Consider the following 21,368-nt stretch of genomic DNA (forward strand, 5'->3'; position numbering starts at 1 on the left):
ACAATGATGTTACTTCCAACCACCGATAATGAAGTCAGTAAAAAATTCAAAAACTAAAAAACAAAGAGTCAGTTGGCTTAGATGAAGTACCAATGTGTGTACTGAAACAATGCATAGGGATTATACAAGGCCCCTTAAAAAATATAATAAATGAATCCTTCACATCTGAGACATTTACAGAGCAGCTAAAATAGGCAAGAGTTGTACCTTTGCTTAAGAAAGCTAATGCAGAAGACATAGGAAATTACCGGCCCATTTTCCTGCTATCAGCATTCTCAAAAATAATAGAAGCAATTGTGAAAGACAGGTTAATGAATTACCTGAATAAATAAAATCTTTTAAGCGAATCACACTTTGGTTTCCGAAGGCAAAAATACAGAATCAACCGTAGCAGAATTCAAGTTATACTTGATTTAAAGTTATACTTGATACTCTTGATAAAGATGAGTGTGTCACAGGCATATTTTTCGATCTTTCTAAAGCGTTTGATACAGTCATCCACAAGATTCTATTAAATAAATTAAAATCATTAGGAATAAGAGGGGTAGCTAATGACTGGTATCGATCATACCTAACATAGAGTAGAGTAGAGATAACACATACTTCAAACAGATCTAAACATTTAGTAAAACACTTGTCACAACCAAAATACATTAATATAGGGATTCCGCAGCATAGCATATTAGGACCAATACTGTTCCTGATGTACATCAATGACTTTCCCAGTAGTGTCTGAGAAAACAAGAGAACTCCTTGGCGAGAAGGCAAATGAAACTCTCAAGGAAGTTTATGATTGGTCAATAAGGAATAAAGTGACATTGAACATAAAGAAAGCTAATGCCACGACTTTCAGTTTGAAGAGGAAAAATGACGATGTTAAATTAAATGTAGATGGCACCTCTATAGACTGTGTAACAAATGCAAAATTTCCAGGAATGAATATTGATTCTCAGTTGAAGTGGTGTGAACACACAAAGGTACTTGCAAACCGAATGTCATCAGCTTGTTATGCTCTTAGAATCCTATCATCAGTGTGTAACATGCAGTGTCTTTCAATGACATATTATTCATAAGTACGCTCAATTCCTATCTATGGCATTCTTTTTGGGGAAAAATTCACAAAATATTAACACAATTTTCAAACTCCAGAAAAGAGCCATAAGAATAATAACCAAAAATACTAGTCGAGCTCATTGTAATGAACTGTTCAGAACACTGGGGATTTGAACTGCTTCGTGTGAATACATTTACCACTCAGTTGTACACATCAAAAATAACATTGGTAATTACTGCACAAACAGCTCTGTCCATGACCATGCAACAAGAGATAGACTCAACTTACATTTACCAAGAAAAAATAAACATGAAACTCAAAACAACACTTTTTACCAAGGAATAAAACTGTACAATAAATTACCAAAATAGATTTAAGAAATTGCAAAAATATAGTTATTTAAAAAGGCAGCAGGAAAGTACCTATTATGCAACACATTTTATACATTGAAGGATTACTTAGCTAAAACATAGAAGGGGTTTGATAAAAAATATTTTACAAATAAATAATAATAATAATAATAATAACGATTATAAAATATCCAACAGCCCACATAACACCTTCACTTTATGTTTTTTCCCCTTCTTTTTTCCTTTCTAGAAATACTTACCCCCAAGCTATGCATAGCACAATATTAACACCGCTTCCTCTTCCTGAGCTCAACATCTCACTCATTATAGAGGGATGCTGAATCAACTTTTCAGGATATCATATGGGAAGTTGAAAATGGCCCAGAGATCACCAGTGTGTGTGTGTGTGTGTGTGTGTGTGTGTGTGTGTGTGTGTGTGTGTGTGAAGTATTAGAGGGGGGGAAATAATGTGTGTATAGTGTGTGCAGTGAAGAGCACAACTGTGTCCACACAACTCTATTTTCATGGAAGGTCGGGCGACACCACATGTCGCTTGCCAGGTGAAAGATTTGCTTCGAGAACACTTCGATAACGACTGCATCATGTCTACGCGATTTCAAGACGTGTAGCCTTCCAGATCCATGTAACTTCTGGTTGTGGAGATATCTGAAATATCAGGGATGTATTCAGACTGGTTCTGATCTGAATCATAGCATACGACGGCTATTGCTTTGATTACACCGCATATGCTGCAACCAACTGTCGACAATGTCTTATTACAGATCCACATGTTGTAACTTGTGAGCATATCCTAACAAAAATGCCAGATCCACTGTTATCATATGTTTGGTCAAACCTCCTCTTTTCCTGTACCCACGCCACATTCTGACTGCTTAGAGCGCCATATTTCACCTGGTGGTAGAAAGTGGAACAGTCTGGTCCGCAGCACTCGCAACACCACCAGTTTAATTATTATCGTCCCATCCTTTGCACAACACTAAATTCTTTCTCCGTCTCCTTCTCCGTTCCAGCCATACGATAATGGAACATAATACTTTGTATACGTAAAGATCAATCGGTTCCGACCAACCGCCATGTCATTCTCTGTCAGTGGCGTCATCGTATTCTGCTACAGTGAGGCATGTGGTCAGCACATCGCTCTCCCGGTCGATGTCGTGTTTGTTGACCTTGGAACTGCTATTACTCGGTCAGGTGGCTCCTCAGTTGACCCCAAGACGCTGAGTGCGCCCCGTTCCAGCCTTCTCACCAATCAAAACTCCCTGAATCTAACCCTGTCCCCCTCATGGCAGGCAGCTGTGCTGATCATGCAGCTACAGAGGCGGACAAATTACCTATCCAAAACCACACTACATTCAGGAGGAGATAAAACTTTTGGATCAGTGTAGCTTCCCTCTCTATGCTTACCGCATTCCTTTCTATTGCTATTGTCTTCTTTCCATCTCATCTTCTAATCTTACCCTATTATGTCTGACTCTTCTTCTTGCTGCCGGCCGAAGTGGCCGTGCGGTGCTAGGCGCTGCAGTGTGGAACCGCGAGAACGCTACGGTCGCAGGTTCGAATCCTGCCTCGGTCATGGATGTGTGTGATGTCCTTAGGTTAGTTAGGTTTAACTAGTTCTAAGTTCTAGGGGACTGATCACCTCAGAAGTTGAGTCCCATAGTGCTCAGAGCCATTTGAACCATTTTCTTCTTCTTACTAGTCAGCTTCTTCTCCACGACAACTCTTCCTGAACAGTTGTCACAGGAGTCTGTTAGATGAAATTACTTACATTCGACGAAACAGTTGTCACACGAGTCTGTTAGATGTGACTACTTACATTCGACGAGGACGTAATGTAGAAATTTCTTGACGGTAATAAGACTGCTATTTCTTTAATTCCTTGTGTGCATTATTATACATAACGTCATTCTTAGTATTTTTTGGTTTGGTCTACTAAGGACGACATGAAATTACTTCTGTCTTTCTAACTTCTTTCTTTCCAACAGTTTTCATTTTATCCTTATGTTTTTTCTCTTCTTCCTTCTGTCCATAGTGCGCCTGTCTTTTTCTTTGGTTTCTTCTGGAAGCCCTTGAAAATTTTACTTCTGATCGAACTTTTCTCTTCCTCCTATTTCTTCCTCCGTTATTTCCATTTCACTCACAAAAAAGAAGACAGGGTTTAATTTCCTGTCGACACCGAGATCATTAGAGACGGGGCACATGTTCCGATTGGGTCAAGGACGGGGAAAGAAATCGGCCGTGCCGTTTCAAAGAAACCATCCCAGCGTTTGCCTGTAACGATTTCATTTCATTCGAATCTGCCTTTAACTTCTTTTATCCATGTCACTGATGTTTTTGGGTTTCAGTCGAAAAAGATATATTATTTTTGTTATCCTTTTTTCCATACAGACTTTTTAAGTGTCCATAGAATGAAGCTCTTCTCTTCCTTATTCTAACACTGGTTCTATTTTTTCACAAATTTCTTCATTACTTCTTAATTTCCATTTCCCATTCTCGGATTTCGGCCCTATTTCACCTACTTTTTAACTGTATTTAACGAAAGGCATTCCGGAGCAAAAAATCATTCTTACTTAGTGACAGTGTTGTAGTTCCATAGTTTTGCATTTATGGAAATAGATTTCTTGAAACTTCAGGATTTTCATATCAGCGCACACTCCGCTGCAGAGTGAAAATCTCATTCTGGGAATAGATTTCTTGTTATGCAGGTCTTTTGTTAATTGAAATTCCACTTCCATTTTCCTTAGCTTATTTGACCTAAGCATTTGGTTGTATTATCTCGCCCGGACATTTAAATTTTGTAGTCTTTTTTACTCTTCCATAATCAGTTTCCGTATATTCCAGTACCTCCTTCGCATCTGCCATATCCTCTGCTTTTATTATTATTATTATTATTATTATTATTATCTGTAGAAGGAAGATGAACTTGAAGACAATATTAGAGAAACGGGAGATGACTTAGCTGAAGATAAGGTGGGAGATAGGATACATATACATCTACATGGATACTCTGCAAATCACATTTAAGTACTTGGCACACGACTCATCGAACCTCCTTCAAAATAATTCTCTACCATTCCAATCTCGTAAAGCGCGCGGAGAAACGAACACCTACATCTTTCGCTGCGAGCTCTGTTTTCCTTTGTTTTATTATGGTGATGGTTTCACCCTACTGTATAGATTGGCGTCAATAAAGTATTTTCGCGTTCAGAGGAGAAACTTGCTGATTGAAATTTCGTGAGGACGTAGCAGATTATTAACAGTTGTCATCTTGCATTGAAAGCGTAGCTCGCCGTGGAGCCGGGAGGAAAGCGGATGTTGGTTCTCACGCTTGCATAGCTGCCGCCGGCTCCAGGGCCGAGCCATCCGGTTTACTTGTTTAACGCTGCATGTAATACGTTACACATACTCTCTATGAATCTGAAGAAGTACTATTAAATATTAATCGATCTCTTTCATACTTAGTGTACCAAATTCTATAGATAACACAATCATTCTGTTAGAATTTCAAATCAATAAATTCAACATTTTCGGAGTAATAAATTTTTAACTAAAAGACATAAAAACTGAGTTGGCACTGTGAAATCGAGTTCTGGCCTGTAATATATTCATCTATAGTTTCACTGAAACTGCAAACAAGAGGATACATTCACGTTATTTAATTTTCTAGAATTTTCTTTAGTTTCATTGCCACAGATTTCGGACGTAATTAACAGTACTTTGGAAAAGTATTATTTCATTCTGTTTTGGTTGTGTGTTTTGGAGACTGAGAGAATGAATGGACGACAGACTTAAAGTGAGAATGTGATATTTTATTAAAACTATGTAAACATAAGCGTGATAAAGTCATTCTGAAGTAGGAGCATTTTTGGCATATGGCCGAGTGAGCCGGAAGGGGCGTTGAGTATTAAATTTATTAGTAACTTATTTTGTGGAAAGGAATCGTATATTGTTTTCGTTAAATTTTGTTCAATTTCGGGATTCCGAAATTTCTAGTCTAAATTATTTGTAATAATCTGATTGGCTGACATCAGAAATACCGCGAGTATAGAATTGCTCGAAATGATCTGATTGGCTACTTAAAATACTAGGCACTAGGAATTCAGCATTTCCCACGAGTTTCAGTATGGTTTGTTCCTCAGCTCCATGAACCGATATAGTCACTAGGAAGCCGTCTTATGATTACTACCTATGATAAATCGCGCTGTTCAAATTTGCACCAAAATGAAGAAATCCACGCGCTTGATTGGTTCTCGTGTAATTGATGAAAAGCGACTATAGTGTTGACTATTTTGAGAAAGTGATTTATTTTAGGAGATTCCGCGCGTGAACTTTTCAAGCCGTAAATAAACTCCGCGTGCGGGTTTGTGGGAATTACGAGACACCGTGGCGTACAAGGAGACAACTGAACGACTGACTGCGTTTTCTCGCAAGGAGTCGTGGGTCAGTGACCGTTTAAAACTTTAAGACATCGGGTCGGACTAAATATCTTCTTCTTGCTTTTGGGTGTGAACGTGTTACTGAGACAGTCAGTAACATTGCATAATTAGTGACGGGATATTAAATAAGGACTTGATACCCATTTTCTGTGTTCTAAAGACAATAAACCACCTTACAGGAAATTTTACACGTTTTTCAAACGAGTCATGCAAGAAATCCCAAACGCCCAATAGCTTAACTAACTTTCAAATGCTACCCATGGACTGGAGTTACGTGGCCTTTGCGTGGTAGGATTTAACTGACTTTTCGTCAAAGCTGCTTCTATCGGCTAAACCAGTATCTACTATCGCAGAGTCAAGAGGCAGACAACCTGAAACCTATCTAGGTAGGTGGAATGATTGTTTAAAGGATAGTGAGAGAGCAGCCCGCTCCGCCACCCTATGAGAACAATTTGATAGAGTATTTGGAGACGAAAGGCGAAACAAGGCCCCGAGAATCGGTGACATTCCGCCACAACTACTGCTAGCCTTGACCAAACTTTTATATCTGGTGTGCACGATGTATGAGACAGGCGAAAGTCCCTCAGACTTCAAGAAGAATATAATAATACCAATTCCAAAGAAAGAAGGTGCTAACAGGTGTGAAAGTTACCGAACTATCAGTTTAATAAGTCATGGTTTGCAAAGTACTAACACGAATTCCTTTCAGAAGAATGGGAAAGCTGGTAGAAGCTGACCTTGGGGAAGATCAGATTGAATTCCGGAGAAAAGTAGGAACACGTGAAGCAATACTGACTCTATGACTTACCTTAGAAGATAGGGAAATTTACGTTTATAGCACTTGCAGACTTAGAGAAAGTTTTTGACAGTGTTGACTGGAATACTCTATTTGAAATTCTCAAGTTAATAGGGGTAAAATACAGGGAGAGAAAGGCTATTTGCAAGTTTGCGTAGAAACCAGACGGCAGTTATAAGAGTCGAGGGGCATGAAAGATAGGGTGTGGTTGAGAACGGAGTGACACAGGTCTGTAGCCTGTTCCCGATGCTATTCATCTGTACGTTGAGCAAGCAGTAAAAGAAACCAAAGAAAAATTGGGGTATGAGTTAAAGCGCATAAAGAAGAAATAAAGACTTTGACAGAATTGCAGTGTCGTCAGCAAACCTCAGAGACAGCAAAGGGTTTGCAAGAGCAGTAGAACGGAGTTGGTAGTGTCTTAAAAGAAGGATATAAGAAGAACATCAACAAAAGCAAAACAGGCATACTGGAATGCAGTCGAATTAAATCATGTCTTCTGAGAGAATTAGATTAGGGAATGAGAAGCTTAAAGTAGTAGAAGAGTTTTGCTTTTTGGGCAACAAAGTAACTGACGGTGCTCGCTGTAGAGCGGATATAAAATGTAGATTGGCAATCGCAAGAAAAGCGTTCATGAAGGAGAGAAATTTACTAACATCGAATATGGTATGCATATAAGGTATTTTCGTGGAGTGTAGCCATGTATGGAAGTGAAACACTTACGATAAACAATATAGACAAGAAGAGAATAGAAGATTTGAAATGTAGCGTTACAGAAGAATGCTGAAGATTAGATGGGTAAATCACGTAACTAACGATGAGTGAAACACATACGATAAACAGTTTAGACAAGAAGAGACTAGAAGATTTTGAAATGTAGAGCTACAGAAGAATGTTGAAGATGAGATGGGTAAATCACGTAACTAACGAGGAGGTACTGAACAGAATTGGTGAGACACGAAATTTGTGCTACGACTTCACTTAAAAAGGCATCGGTTAATAGAACACAGACTGAGACAGCAAGGCAACACTAATTTAGACCTGGGGGGAAGTGTAGGGGGTCAAAATCACAGAGGAAGGCCAAGAGATAAATATAGTAAGCAAATTCAGAAGAATAGAAGTTTCACTAGTTATTCGAGATGAAGAGGCATGCGTAGTATAAAGTAGCGTGGGGAGCTGCATCAACTCAGTCTACGGACTGGACTACAACAACATTATTATTATTATTATTATTATTATTATACATTAGTTATAACAGTAAACACCGCAAATGGGTTCACTGTGTTGGATTTCGTATTTTATCAATATTCGGTCACTTCCCACCCATATAGGACTGCGTTATGTATCGGTTGACAATTCGTGCAGATCCTAGTAAAGTGGCTTTTGGTAGTTGACAGATGGATATTTTATCAATGGCAATGGTTAGAGAGTACCTACTAAGATCTTTTGGCTCTGTTCCCAGTGCACCGAGAACCACAAGGACTACTTCCATGTGTTTACGTCGGAGTCGCAATAGTACGCTTTCTAAGTCATCGTATCTAACAAGCTTTCAAATTGTTTCTCGTCGATAACCTGGGACAGAAATTTCAATGATACATATTCATTTTACTCCGCATCTGTGGTGTCTGGTGTATTGTGTTGCAGCAATCAATCTGCCTCAAGTCGGAAGTCTCATTGTAATTTGGCATGCTCGTTTTTGAGAACTGGTTTTGGATTGCGATCCTTGTCACCGACATACTTTCCAACGGATCATTTGTCCACATTATTGTGTCTGCTTGGAATCAGTCTGCACTATCTCTTTGCGACAGCTCAAGATATGGTCATCTGTTTGGTCAGCTTCTTTTCAAAGTTCGCAATTTGGGTCTTTTGATGATTCCTAGATCTGGTTTTGATGGCGTTAGTAATAATGGTCTGTTCATGAGCAGCAAAAATCAGTCCTTCAGTTTCCTCTTTAGTGTTCCGTTGGCCAGTTAAGACCAGGTCTTTTCTTTATCTGTTTTCCCCTCAATCTCCTCCGAAATTTCCCATGCAGCGCTTTACTGCACAGCCATCAGTTTCCTCTTTAGTGTTCCGTTGGCCAGTTAAGACCAGGTCTTTTCTTTATCTGTTTTCCCCTCAATCTCCTCCGAAATTTCCCATACAGTGCTTTACTGTACAGGCTGTCAGTCCGGCATTTACAGCTTTCCAGTATTGATTCTTGGTTTGCTGTAACTTGAGATACTTTCTGTTTTTTCCCTCTGTCAGAGCTGATTCTCTGCTGTCTTCCACATACATTGCCAAAACATTTATCTCTTCTCCGGGGTGTCTGCTTCACTTGCGGTAGTCCTCTGCCGCCTGTTTTTCTGGGCAAGAATGTCAACGTCACTGCGAAGATGTAGGGCAACGTGAAATGTCATGAGTTTCCCGTCCAGGTTATCCGTCTGTACTTGTGTCCAGTTCACAATGCCTGCAGAGATCCTGAAGACAGGTGCGCCCCACATATTGAGTGCTTTGATGGTATTACCTTCGTTTAGTTTGCGTTTCAAAATTTTCCTGATCCTTTGGGTGTACTCTTTGCTGAACATACTTTTTTAAATGCTCGTGTTTGATGTTGTACAACTGAAAAATGTCTAGGCATTTGTTACCTTCTGACTAGTGGCATTCCATTTGACATATCGATACCTTCACTTTGAGATTTTTCCCTTGTTTATGGGAGTTTGATGATGATGTTTGGTTTGTGTGGCGCTCAGCTGCGCGGTCATCAGCTCCCGTACAAATTCCCAATTTTACCAGTGTCAAATTTTGTACACAATCCAATCTATTCACTGTCATGATTCACGATGATGATGAAATGATGACGACAATACAAATACTCAGTTCCTGGGCAGAGAAAACCCCCAACCCGACAGGGAATCGAACCCGGGACCCCGTGATACAGAGGCAGTAACGCTATCCACTAGACCACAAGTTGTGGATGTTTAGTGTCAGTGTGACACACTTGTCAAAGCCGAATCCCATGCTTGTCATTGCTGAATATTTTAAATATTTTCCCTGAGTCTGGATATCAGTGCTAGATTTTCCATAGAACTTCAAGTCATTAATGTATAGCAGGTTCCTGAGAATTTCCTGCTGTTTGATAGCCCAGGTTTGTTTTCTGTAAGATGGTTGACATTAGGATCAAGGTGATGATATACAGCAGTGGAGGGACTAGTCCCCCTGGTAAATGTCTCTCTTGATGTGGACTAGTCGGTAACTTTCTTTTCCGACAAACAGAACTGTTTTCCAGTGTTCCATTGCATTTGCTGTGAATTTCCAGATTTTTTTTCTGTCCCGATTGTTTCCACACGCTTTAAGCTCAGTCAGAGAATACCTTGGTTTCCATGTGTCGCCACTATCACACACGACAGGAAACAGAGCCGGAACTGATGTTAAATGCCTCAAACAGCAAAAACTAACTGAAATGGTCAATATTGCTTAAATTTTCATATAGTGCTAATTTTAGGTTTTTGTTGTTATTGTTATGATCTTCCGTCCTGAGACTGGTTTGATTCAGCTCTCCCCGCTACTGTATTCTGTGCAAGCTTCTTCATCTCCCAGTACTTACCGCAACCTACATCCTTCTGAATCTGCTTAGTGTATTCATCTCTTGGTCTCTCTGCGATTTTTACCCTTCATGCTGCCCTCAAATATTAAATTGATGATCCCTTGATGCCTCAGAACATGTCCTACCAATCGATTCCTTCTTCTAGTCGTGCCACAAATTTCCCTTCTCTCCAATTCTGTTTAATACCTCCTCATTAGTTATGTGATCTACCCATCTAATCTTCAGCATTCTTCTGTAGCACCACATTTCGAAAGCTTCTATTCTCTTCTTATCCAAACTATTAATCGTCCATGTTTCACTTCAATACATAGCTACACTCCATACAAATATTTTCAGAAACGACTTCCTGACACATAAATCTATACTCGATGTTAACAAATTTCTCTTCTTCAGAAACGCTGTCCTTGCCACTACCAGTCTACATTTTATATCCTCTCCACTTCGACCATCATCAGTTATTTTGCTCCCCATATAGCAAAACCCCTTTACTACTTTAAATGTCTCATTTCCTAATCTAATTCCCTCAACATCATCCGATTTAATTTGACTGCATTCCATTATCCTCGTTTTGCTTTTGTTGATGTTCATCTTATGTCCTCCTTCCAAGACACTGTCCATTCTGCTCAGCTTCTCTTCCAAGTCCTTTCCTGTCTCTGACAGAATTACAATGTCATCGGCGAACCTCAAAGCCTTTTAATACCTACTCTGAATTTTTCTTTTGTATCCTTTACTGCTTGCTGAATATACAGACTGAATAACATCGGTGATAAGCTACAACCCTGTCTTACTCCCTTCCCAACTACTGCTTCCCTTTCATGCCCCTCAACTCTTATAACTGCCATCTGGTGTCTATACAAATTGTAAATAGCCTTACTCTCCCTGTATTTTACCCCTGCCACCTTTAGAATTTGAAAGAGAGTATTCCAGTCAACATTGTCAAAAGCTTTCTCTAAGTCTACAAATGCTAGAAACGTAGGTTTGCCTTTTCTTAATCTATTTTCTAAGATAAGTCGTAGGATCGGTATTGCCTCACATGTTCCAATATTTCTACGGAATCCAAACTGATCTTCCCCGAGAACGGCTTCTACCAGTTTTTTCATTCGTCTGTACAGATTTCGTGCTAGTATTTTGCAGCTGTGACTTATTAAACTGATAGTTCGGTAATTTTCACATCTCTCAACACCTTCCTTCTTTGGGATTGGAATTATTATACTCTTATTGAAGTCTGAGGGTATTTAACATGTCTCATACAGTTTTGTCAGGACTGCCTCTCCCAAGGCTGTCAGTAATTCTAATGGAATGTTGTCAACTCCTGGGGCTTTGTTTCAACTCAGGCCTGTCAGTGCTCTGTCAAACTCTTCACGCCGTATCGTATCTCCCATTTCATCTTCATCTACATCCTCTTCCATTTCAATTTTAGGTTAGGGGGTAATAAATGCAGATAAGCTATGGTTTTATTCACCAAAACAAATGCCTAGAGTCCGGGATAGAAACATCCAAAAATTCCGTCCTCATGTTCATGAGATCCCCTAAATACAAACACTTACTACCACTAAATCTTATGCTACCTCTAAATCTACCCTCCCCTCTGTCACGAGAATATCTGTCCTCTTCATCAAAAACGGAGTAATTGTGGATGCTACTGATGTCACGTGAGTGTAACAATTGTTGTAGGTATTTGCATTCGATAACTGTCTTATGGAATTATGAAAACAAGTAAATTATTTGCTTAAAAGCCCTTTCATCGCTACAAACCTATATCGCAATTAAAGAGTGAATCCTTTTCATGACAGTGAATATAGTTAAATCAGTATCAAATGAAGACATTGTATAGAATGCGTAGGCAATATATAGAATGCCTGGAACTTTTGGCAACGTACTTTATGTCATTTAAATTTAAAACTTTTCCATGTAAATGTACAGAATGCCTGGGTATTTTATAAAATGTGAAATGAACAATGCTAAAGTATAAAATTACGGTGAATTAACATGTTAAAATTAGAAATTATATCTTCATATAAGTTAAACTAAAACATGAAAATTGTTGTAATTGTGTATGTTTGAAAAGTGGCTTATCTTGAATTAGATGTTTTTAACAGTTTTTAACAATCACTAATACGTAACAAATAACTTAAAAACAAATTATTAACAATTTTTACAAACATATAATAGACAGCAACTGAATTTAAACTTTCAACTTTTATGTACTTCTAAGCTGTTCTCCTTTTAGGCTCCGTTTATTACAGTAAGTACAACTGAAATGATATTTTGAATGACAAATAAGTTTTTTTTTCACACAAAAACCTGAGGTTCTCTCATTTAGGTACCAGGATTAAAACGTTTACAGCAGTGATTTCTCCATTGTTCCATATTTTCGCAAAACTAACCATTGACTGTGCTCCTTTACGTTGGATTTTAGCTTCCATACTAACTGGTGTCTTTTTTTCCCTAGAGTCAAGAAATTCGCACTATAATTAAAGCACGTGGCATAAGTTTTCCGAATGTGACGGGGAAGACGTTTGCAGTTTTCCGTGTTGACCGGAAACATCACCTGGTCTCTATTGTTTCTATGATAGGTGAGTATGGGCTCTTTTAATTTTTGTCTGCATATGATACGTGAATACGCTAACATGTTCTTGCTATGATGAAACCATTTATCAAATTCATATATATGTGAGACCACTGTATACCATGACTTTTCTTTGACTGAGCTTGTTATAAGCATGGAGCATTACATCAAACATGGATCTTACTTAAACTATGAACTCATGTGGGAAGTAGACTCTTTCAGGTACTACATGTTGCACAAAAAATGTGATTAAATCGACAACAAAGTAATGCTATGTATCGGTGTCGAGAATACTGTATTATAACCTCTAAAAATAAAAACGAAATAAATGAAGTCAAGGACACAGAAGTGAATGTTAGGTTATTTATTGCACAAGGATTGCCAGCACCGATAATCACATAAGGTACACATGTGTCTGTTTAGAACTTGTGGTAAAGTGATGGGCTCAATAATATTAATTGCAACCAAGTGTTAACAACACGCATCAAATGTAGAATGTGGTCCAAATTATTTCTCTGTATTTCTGAGGTTCTGCTCTCAAAATGCTTAAACCACTGACTGATATTCACTACATCAACGTAACGCATACAAATAACACTCAAAATAGCACAGAATACTCTCAAAAAATAAGTTAACCTGTACTTGTGATCAGTTATCTGTCGCCATACAAATGCGTCGAAAAGCTGACCGTAAATGTTTCTTTTACGTCCTCGTTTGAATTCTTAACATTACAAATTATAGAATATGGTGCATTAGGAATATGAAATAAATCTCATGTCCCAGTTCAGAGAGTCTGCCCAGAATCGAGCAACAGTAGTTACCTCTTCAGCTGCTTCAATCTACTATTCATTTATACAGTATTTTTATTGGCAGCAAAAGAATATGTTCACTTCATTTGTTTGTATCAAGCGGAACCACAAAGAGACAGCATATTCTCCTGCAGGGAAAGTAAGAGTCCCTATTAAAAGTGGATGGGCTGTCATACACTGAAGATGACTTCGGAGGTTAGATACAGAGTACTGGAACATTATGTCTTTTGTTAAACACAGTGTTACACCGTTCCCACACCTTGGAATAACAAGGAACTTCAGTAAAAGATATTCCCATACAAAATGCATTTGTCCATTAGATTCTAGGTTCTTTCATGTAGATATTGACTAAAATGAGCGAAAGGATGTCATCCTTTCATCTGCTTATTTATTGTTCTAAACCTCTGCAAAGCACTGATGTCCAAGCAGGAGAGTTTCAGTGACACGTCTCGGAATTATGGTCTCTTTTCTTATCCCATTCCAACAAACGAGACATCCATAATCTAATACTGATCTTGGCAGAGTTTTCTATAATATCAGCAGAACAGAGTGATGAATTCCCAATCACATACCAGTTACATCCATAGATGGTGCTATTTTATTCATAACTAGCCTTTTCCCTGTGTCTTTGCCCACATATGCATTCAGCACATATACTGAACACATCTCCTCCTCTCCCTCTCTTTGTCCATTTCCTCCAACCCACCCTCTAGGCCTATCTTTCCCCCTCCCTCCAATCATATACTCACCCTCCACTTCCTTTTCCATCTGCCCAATACCTCACAACACCTTCCACCTGCCTCATGCATCTCCCCCTCCTCCTCAGTCTCTCTGTTCATTTCCTCCAACCCTTTTCTCTGTTCATAGTCTCCTCTGTCCATTTCTACCTGAACACCAGCACATGTAGCCCCTGCAATACAGTTCCACAAAGCAGACTGAAATTGGAAATTGCTGCTACAACACATTTGTGGCACAAGACAGACTCCAGGTCAGGAGCTTGAAAATTATTTATTTGCCCTTTTGTACAAGCCCCCATACAAAGTAGGCCAACGCTGCTTCAACACAACCCACTTGTCATGCAGGATAGCCTATATGTCATAACCTGGAAAACTGTTGCTTTCACCTGGCATGTAGGGTGCCCAGCACCACAGGTTGCTTTGAAAGTCTGGTACCGTTCACACACAACATGCCTGTTTTGCAGAGCAGCCTATATGTATGGATATGGATAAACACGTTTTTACCCTTATCTCCACTCCCATTGGAGCTAGGAGGTTATAAACCCTATGGTGCTGATACTCTTGTGACCTGCTCCATCTGTGGGAAATTTGTTTGAAATCGATCCATGAGTTTGGGAGGAGAACCCAGAAATACATGCATACACTCTTGTCTATACATGTAACAGATATATTCATTGTGCCTAATCTGTCTGAAATGTACATCTTAAACCATGTCAGAGGTAAGAATACTGTGTGATGAAGAAGTGCACTATGGACAGCAATACAGTACTACTGGTGATTAATATTCCAACATCAGGAAGGACAATAAATAACTAATTTTAATTATTTATGCCTACATAGTAGAGTAGGAAGAGTACATGCTTGAATTTTTAGGTGATTTGGAGTACACAAGCTGCAAAATTTAGTTCATAGAGCCTCCAACTCTCACGGTGACATCAGCTCTAACCCTGTTGGGTATCGAGCTGATCTGAGTTTGGGTGAAAGGTATAGGTACATCATTCCTTGCCAGAAATCACCAATCATAATTGCTAACAAATGGTGGTATACCACTTACAGATGTTTTCAGTGGGTGTGTGATTTGGATAACATACCAGTAAGAGCTACAGTCATACTCCCTCAGTATCGACAGAGGTCAGGATAGCATGGTTCGCAACCAGTCATGTGTTACCTTGTTGAAAGATAAGATGACAGAGTCTTGAAGGCAGGACACAGTCATTGCCTCCACATCTAAAAATGTAACAACTGCAGCCAAAATTTTCAGATATGCAAACCAGAGATGATGGTGTTGTACAAAGGCCATATTGAAAGTAATGAGCAACAATTTTTAATTTATTTTTATTTTTTATATCAACCAAGTACATCACCTTCATCTAAGTACTTCCTACCAATTTTAAACATAGTCTCCATTTCTTTGCACACATTTTTCCTTCTTTCTGCAAGTTTAGAAATACACTTACGACAGAAACCCATCCAGTTTATCGAAGAGATTGGAGCACTGCTTGCCAAATACCCTCCAGCATCTCATTGTGTTGGCCTCAGATCTGTTTCTTAACAGAACCGAAAAAATGATAGTCAGAGGATACCCACTGGATACTATAGGAAGATTTCGGAAGAGTTTCTCACCTTATGGTTTGTCCACATTCAAGAAAATCAGCCGAAATCTTTCCTTGTCACATTTTGTGTAGGCAGTTCACGGGTGACCACTACGGGCTGATGACGGTACGCATACATCCAGCTTGGAAATGTTTCACCCATCTCCTGTGACAGCTGGTGCTAAGGGAGACATCTCCATAGGCAACGCTGAAGTCTTGAGGTGAATTTCATAAGCAATTTTTTCTCTCCTTAACAAGGAATTCAGTGGCAGGAACGTGGAGGTATAATAAGAGGAGTTGTCATAATGTAACAAACTTGAAGCCGACGTCCACCATATTAGTAGCCCAATACATTAGCTTCTGGTGGAAGTATTTTCATGAAAAATGTCAGCTTGCACCATTTACAGGTGTATTACTCGTTCTGGTTGTAGTCTAAAGTGTAAAGGAATCACATTTCATTCGCAAGTGGACTCATTCAAATGATATTTTCTTTTGTATATATGAATTTAAATTGTGCTAGCTACTTTTACTGTAGTGGTTTCGTTTCTGTGATTTTATTTCTGTGATTGACATTAGATTTCCTATCAGTACACTTCGAAGAGCTCTCTGGCTGAACATTGTGAGAACGAAATCTTGAAACCCGTCCAGACATAGCAAAATATGTTCTCAGTATTTCCAGGAAGAGGACATAGACGAAACATCAATTTCGTCATTCTGTATTAAGAAAAATGCTGGTTATGAAAGCAGCATTTTCACATCATAGACTTCGCTCCTTGGATATTCGAAACGTGTATTCACGAAAACACTGTAATATTTACTACATAAAATAATTATTGCGTGGACACGGCAGAAATTAAGAACGATAATCAATTGTAAACAGTTGTCTGGTAACATGTAAGGGCTACTAACATGGTGACGCGGGCTTCAAAGCAATATTCAATGTTAGCCTGTACTGCCACCTTTCCTTATTATACCTCCACGGAGAGCACATTGTCGAAACGAAACATTCGTGTCTGTCATTTTGGAAGTACTGCCTGTTGCCACGTGACAGACGCTAATAACTTCACGATATGACAACATTTGATGTAAAGTTTGTAGGTTAAGATCCTGCAGTCGTTTTTGCTACATTGTTTGAACTGTAATTTTAACAATGAGATGCTCATAACTTTCAGTATGGTCCTCGCAGAGCCAAGGTTAATACCATCTAGCCAGATGTTGGTCCAGTATGAGAATGACGACTGCTAACTGGCAACTTTAGTTCCCCTTGGTGCCCCCCACGCTTGGACAAGGCCAGAGGGATTCAGTATTCTTCGGAAAAGATGGGCTATTGCCACATCTGTGACCAGTGTTGACGTTGGACGCACCGCTCCCTCTGATGCCGCCTCAGTGAAAATCGCAACAATGGTCTCCATGCAGACACTCCGTGGCGTTTCACGTCGCCACACTGCCCTATTTGATATGTGTATTGTCGAAAATATCCTGACTGCTCGTTCGCAGCGTGGCTGTACGGTCCTGTGCACCCAAACGAACAAAATGTTTCTCCTCCTAGGCGTAGTCGCATGTCACCGTTGAAATCCTGCACGGCGTTGAGTATGCCCCCAAACTGGTAGACTCAAGATTCACATGATAGTCACTGGATCCCGACCGACGTGAACAATGATATCTTGGAACTGTAAAGCAGTTCCGGTAGACCAGGATCCTATCGCTGTCGAATCCGGGCACATGTTGGTAGACGTTCGCCATCTTACACGAAGCATAGATCGGTCTTCACATAAACAACCAACATTCAAATACGATTTCTGAATAAGCTATTCATTTGGATACCCAACATTTCATGCTAATTTGACTTTTGTTCAAGGTGTTGCATTTTTAATAAGCAGCAGTGCGATATTAATACTTTAGAGTCAGCAGACGAAGCCTCTGAATCCATGAAACCATACACGTTATAAAGATAGATGTATGGTTCAAATGGCTCTGAGCACTATGGGACTTAACATCTTAGGTCATCAGTCCCCTAGAACTTAGAACTACTTAAACCTAACTAACCTAAGGACATCACACAACACCCAGCCATCACGAGGCAGAGGAAATCCCTGACTCCGCCGGGAATGGAACCCGGGAACTCGGGCGTGGTAAGCGAGAACGCTACCGCACGACCACGAGATGCGTGTGATAGATGTATGTACATATGTATGCATGTATGTATGTTCCACATCTCCTCTTAAACCACTGAACTAATTTCAGCCAAACATGGTTCACATATCATTTTTGTTTGTAAAGAATCGTTGTGGGGGTAATAATCGCCTACCTAAGTGGCGGAGGTGAAACCAATAGTGCACCCCACGACATGTGAATTTCCATACTTGATTCATCCAGTATTTAAGAATGAGTGCACTTAGTGACCTGCAACAAACTTTACACATAATTTCAAACCTTTACGAAACTCTTTCTTGCTGACAATTCCCACAAAACAAGGAAAGGAGAGAAGTTTATCGCTCACTACGTTTTCGCTGTTCATGGAGTAAAACTGGCGCAGGCAACTTGATGTTTTAATTTATTACTTCTTTACTATTTAAATGTAATGGCGACACATTTTGCACACAGTATTCGTATATACCACTGAAGGTGTCAGTAAAATTATAGAACTGCACGACACATGGTTCAGAAGACGTGACATCAAGTACTGAGATGCGTGAAAAACTGCCGATTCATTCATGACGTTTTAATTTAATACATCTCTATTACTAACTCTATTCACAAAACATTTCGCAGACCATGTCAAAATATGTCACTGAATGTACCTAGAAAAATATATCATTCTACGTCACAGAGTCACGAGATATGGCGTTACATACACTGAGATGCATGAAAAACTGACACTTCATGCATAACATTGTAATTTCTTACTTCTTTAACCACATATACCACTACATATACCTGCAATATCATTTACTACAATAGTTTTGGTGGTGCGACGTCGTAAACATTGAGTTACGTGGAAACGAAACTGCGTGGCGAAATTCGCTAGAGATACAGGCGAATTATGTGTAAAAATAAGAACGAAATGTGTTAAATATATGTAAAATATATTTTATGTGTGCATACATGGCCAACGCCATGGTTATAAATCTCATCCTAAAATCCTGGAACGATTTCAGTCAAATTTAATGCACATGTTAGTTACAATCTGGAAAGAAATGCTGTGTGATAAGAACCAGCAACTTCCTAATGAATCTGGTTGATAACGTGCAGAGAGAAGCAGGAGGATGAGATGGACGAACAGAAAGGGGAAAAGAAGAGATGGAAAGATAGAGGGGGAAGGAGGAGGTGGACAGAGAGAGTGAAGAGGCAGAGATGGACGGAGACAGGAGAAGGAAGACTTGGAAAGAGAGAGCGGAGGAGGAAATGGACTGAAAGAAGAGAAGAGGCGGTAGAATAAAAGAGAGGGGAGGAGGAGATGGAATTAGAGGGGGTAGAAGGAGATTGACAGAGGGCGAAGGATGAGATTGACGGCGGGAAGAGGAGCAGATTGGCAGAGAGAGGGGATAAGAGGAGATGCACGGAGAGAGGGAGAGAGCAGAGGGGCTGAGGAGCTGAAGGGTAGAGAGACTGCTAGGAGGAGATGGACAGAGCGTGGCAGGTGGAGGAACTGGGCAGAGAGAGGAAGTGGAAGAGATGAGCAGAGAGGGGAGGTGGAGGAGAAGGACAGAGAGGGGGAGGTGGAGATGGACAGAGGAAGAGGGCGAAAGAGATGAACTAACAGAAGACTGGAATAAGTAGGTACTCTGGCTGCGCGCGTACGACCTAGCCTCCTTCATTACCCGACTGTTCTATCGTTGTTTCACTTTTGGCAATTCCGAGTGTGTTCTGTACCTTTTCTAATGACTTTGAATAGTTAAAATCTTTTAGTCGTTTTTGAGAGGACACGAGTCTTATTATAAGTCAGTTTGATCTATACGACTTACAGAACGAAGGAAAGGAGAATGATATGTTTAAAATTTAACATCTCACCGACACATCCATCTTTATCCAAGAGTTTTCTTCTGTTTATCAGAGTCCCCAGCATCCCGTCGACACTGAAGTAAGAACAGGTAAGTGCTCTGATGGAGAAATGGAAAATAAACAAATCGTGTGTACTTAACAAACCATCTCAGGTTTGCCTCATTTGATTTATAGAAATCACAGAAAATCTAAATACAGTATGTTGTTGTAAGGCGCAACACCGTCTTCCTATGTTGCTCCAGTGTCTTAACCACTGTAATACAGATGCAATATTATTGTCAGGAACATTTCTAATTTTCCAGAATGAGATTTTCACTCTGCAGCGGAGTGTGCGCTGATATGAAACTTCCTGGCAGATTAAAACTGTGTGCCCGACCGAGACTCGAACTCGGGACCTTTTCCTTTCGCGGGCAAGTGCTCTACCAACTGAGCTACCGACGCACGACTCACGCCCGGTATTCACAGCTTTACATATCAGCGCATACTCCGCTGCAGAGTGAAAATCTCATTCTGGAAACATCCCCCAGGCTGTGGCTAAGCCATGTCTCCGCAATATCCTTTCTTTCAGGAGTGCTAGTTCTGCAAGTTTCGCAGGAGAGCTTCTGTAAAATTTGGAAGGTAGGAGACGAGGTACTGGCAGAAGAAAAGCTGTGAGTACCGCGCGTGAGTCGTGCTTCGGTAGTTCAGTTGGTAGAGCAATTGCCCACGAAAGGCAAAGGTCCGAGTTCGAGTCTCGGTCGGGCCCACAGTTTTAATCTGCCAGGAAGCTTCATTTCTAATTTTCATATATATTATGTGGCCCCTAGCAGTTTGTTACAGACGGCGCTGCTAGACGGTAAGAGAACTATTCTCTCACTGCAGAGTATGGTTGGTGACAAACAGAGTACCATTCTCTCATACCGAGGTGTGAAAATTCTGTATTGGGACGAAAAAGTAATTTTAGTTTTCGGAAATAAAATTCCATGGAGCACTTTATCGTAAAACATTGCAACATGTTTGAGAATGCTGTATTACGTTAAGTGTAGCTCAGCTGACTTTGCCGCTGCCATGTGGGACTCCGTCACGACAGATGAGAGCTGTTCGAAACTGCAGCCTGAGACACGAAGGAGATGTTGCGGTTCGGGAACAGAAACGGAGCGATGGGGAGAGGCGGCGTCCAAAAGCGAAGACGCCTCTCTTTACGATTAACTTCCAGGCCCCCTCTATGCCAGCGGAACTGATTATGACAAAGAAACACAGTTATTGTGGTGGCGCGAATCATGTAGTATCTGGACATTTTGATAGAATTGCAGGAATTTGCAGAAGTCAAATAAAATATATAATTATGAACTATTGCGAAAGATAAATTAAGACTTAGTGTCTTATAGACTGAACTACACAATGAAAGTGTCACTTTTTCGAAACCCCGTAATTGTCTCCCAT

The 21,368-nt window shown here is 39.9% G+C and overlaps 1 protein-coding gene across 4 annotated transcripts in view; it reads left to right on the forward strand.

Annotated features, from left to right (window-relative positions):
• The window catches only part of LOC126353778 (spondin-1-like), a 577,109-nt gene that overhangs the window by 315,014 nt on the left and 240,727 nt on the right, over positions 1 to 21,368 (forward strand). For all 4 annotated transcript variants that reach the window (XM_050002859.1, XM_050002861.1, XM_050002863.1 and 1 more), the window contains exon 6: positions 12,690 to 12,813. In XM_050002859.1, coding sequence (XP_049858816.1) covers positions 12,690 to 12,813 — 124 coding nt within the window. The remainder of the gene's footprint in view (positions 1 to 12,689; positions 12,814 to 21,368) is intronic.

Source organism: Schistocerca gregaria, chromosome 3 (genome assembly GCF_023897955.1).
Source record: "Schistocerca gregaria isolate iqSchGreg1 chromosome 3, iqSchGreg1.2, whole genome shotgun sequence".
Taxonomy (NCBI): domain Eukaryota; kingdom Metazoa; phylum Arthropoda; class Insecta; order Orthoptera; family Acrididae; genus Schistocerca; species Schistocerca gregaria.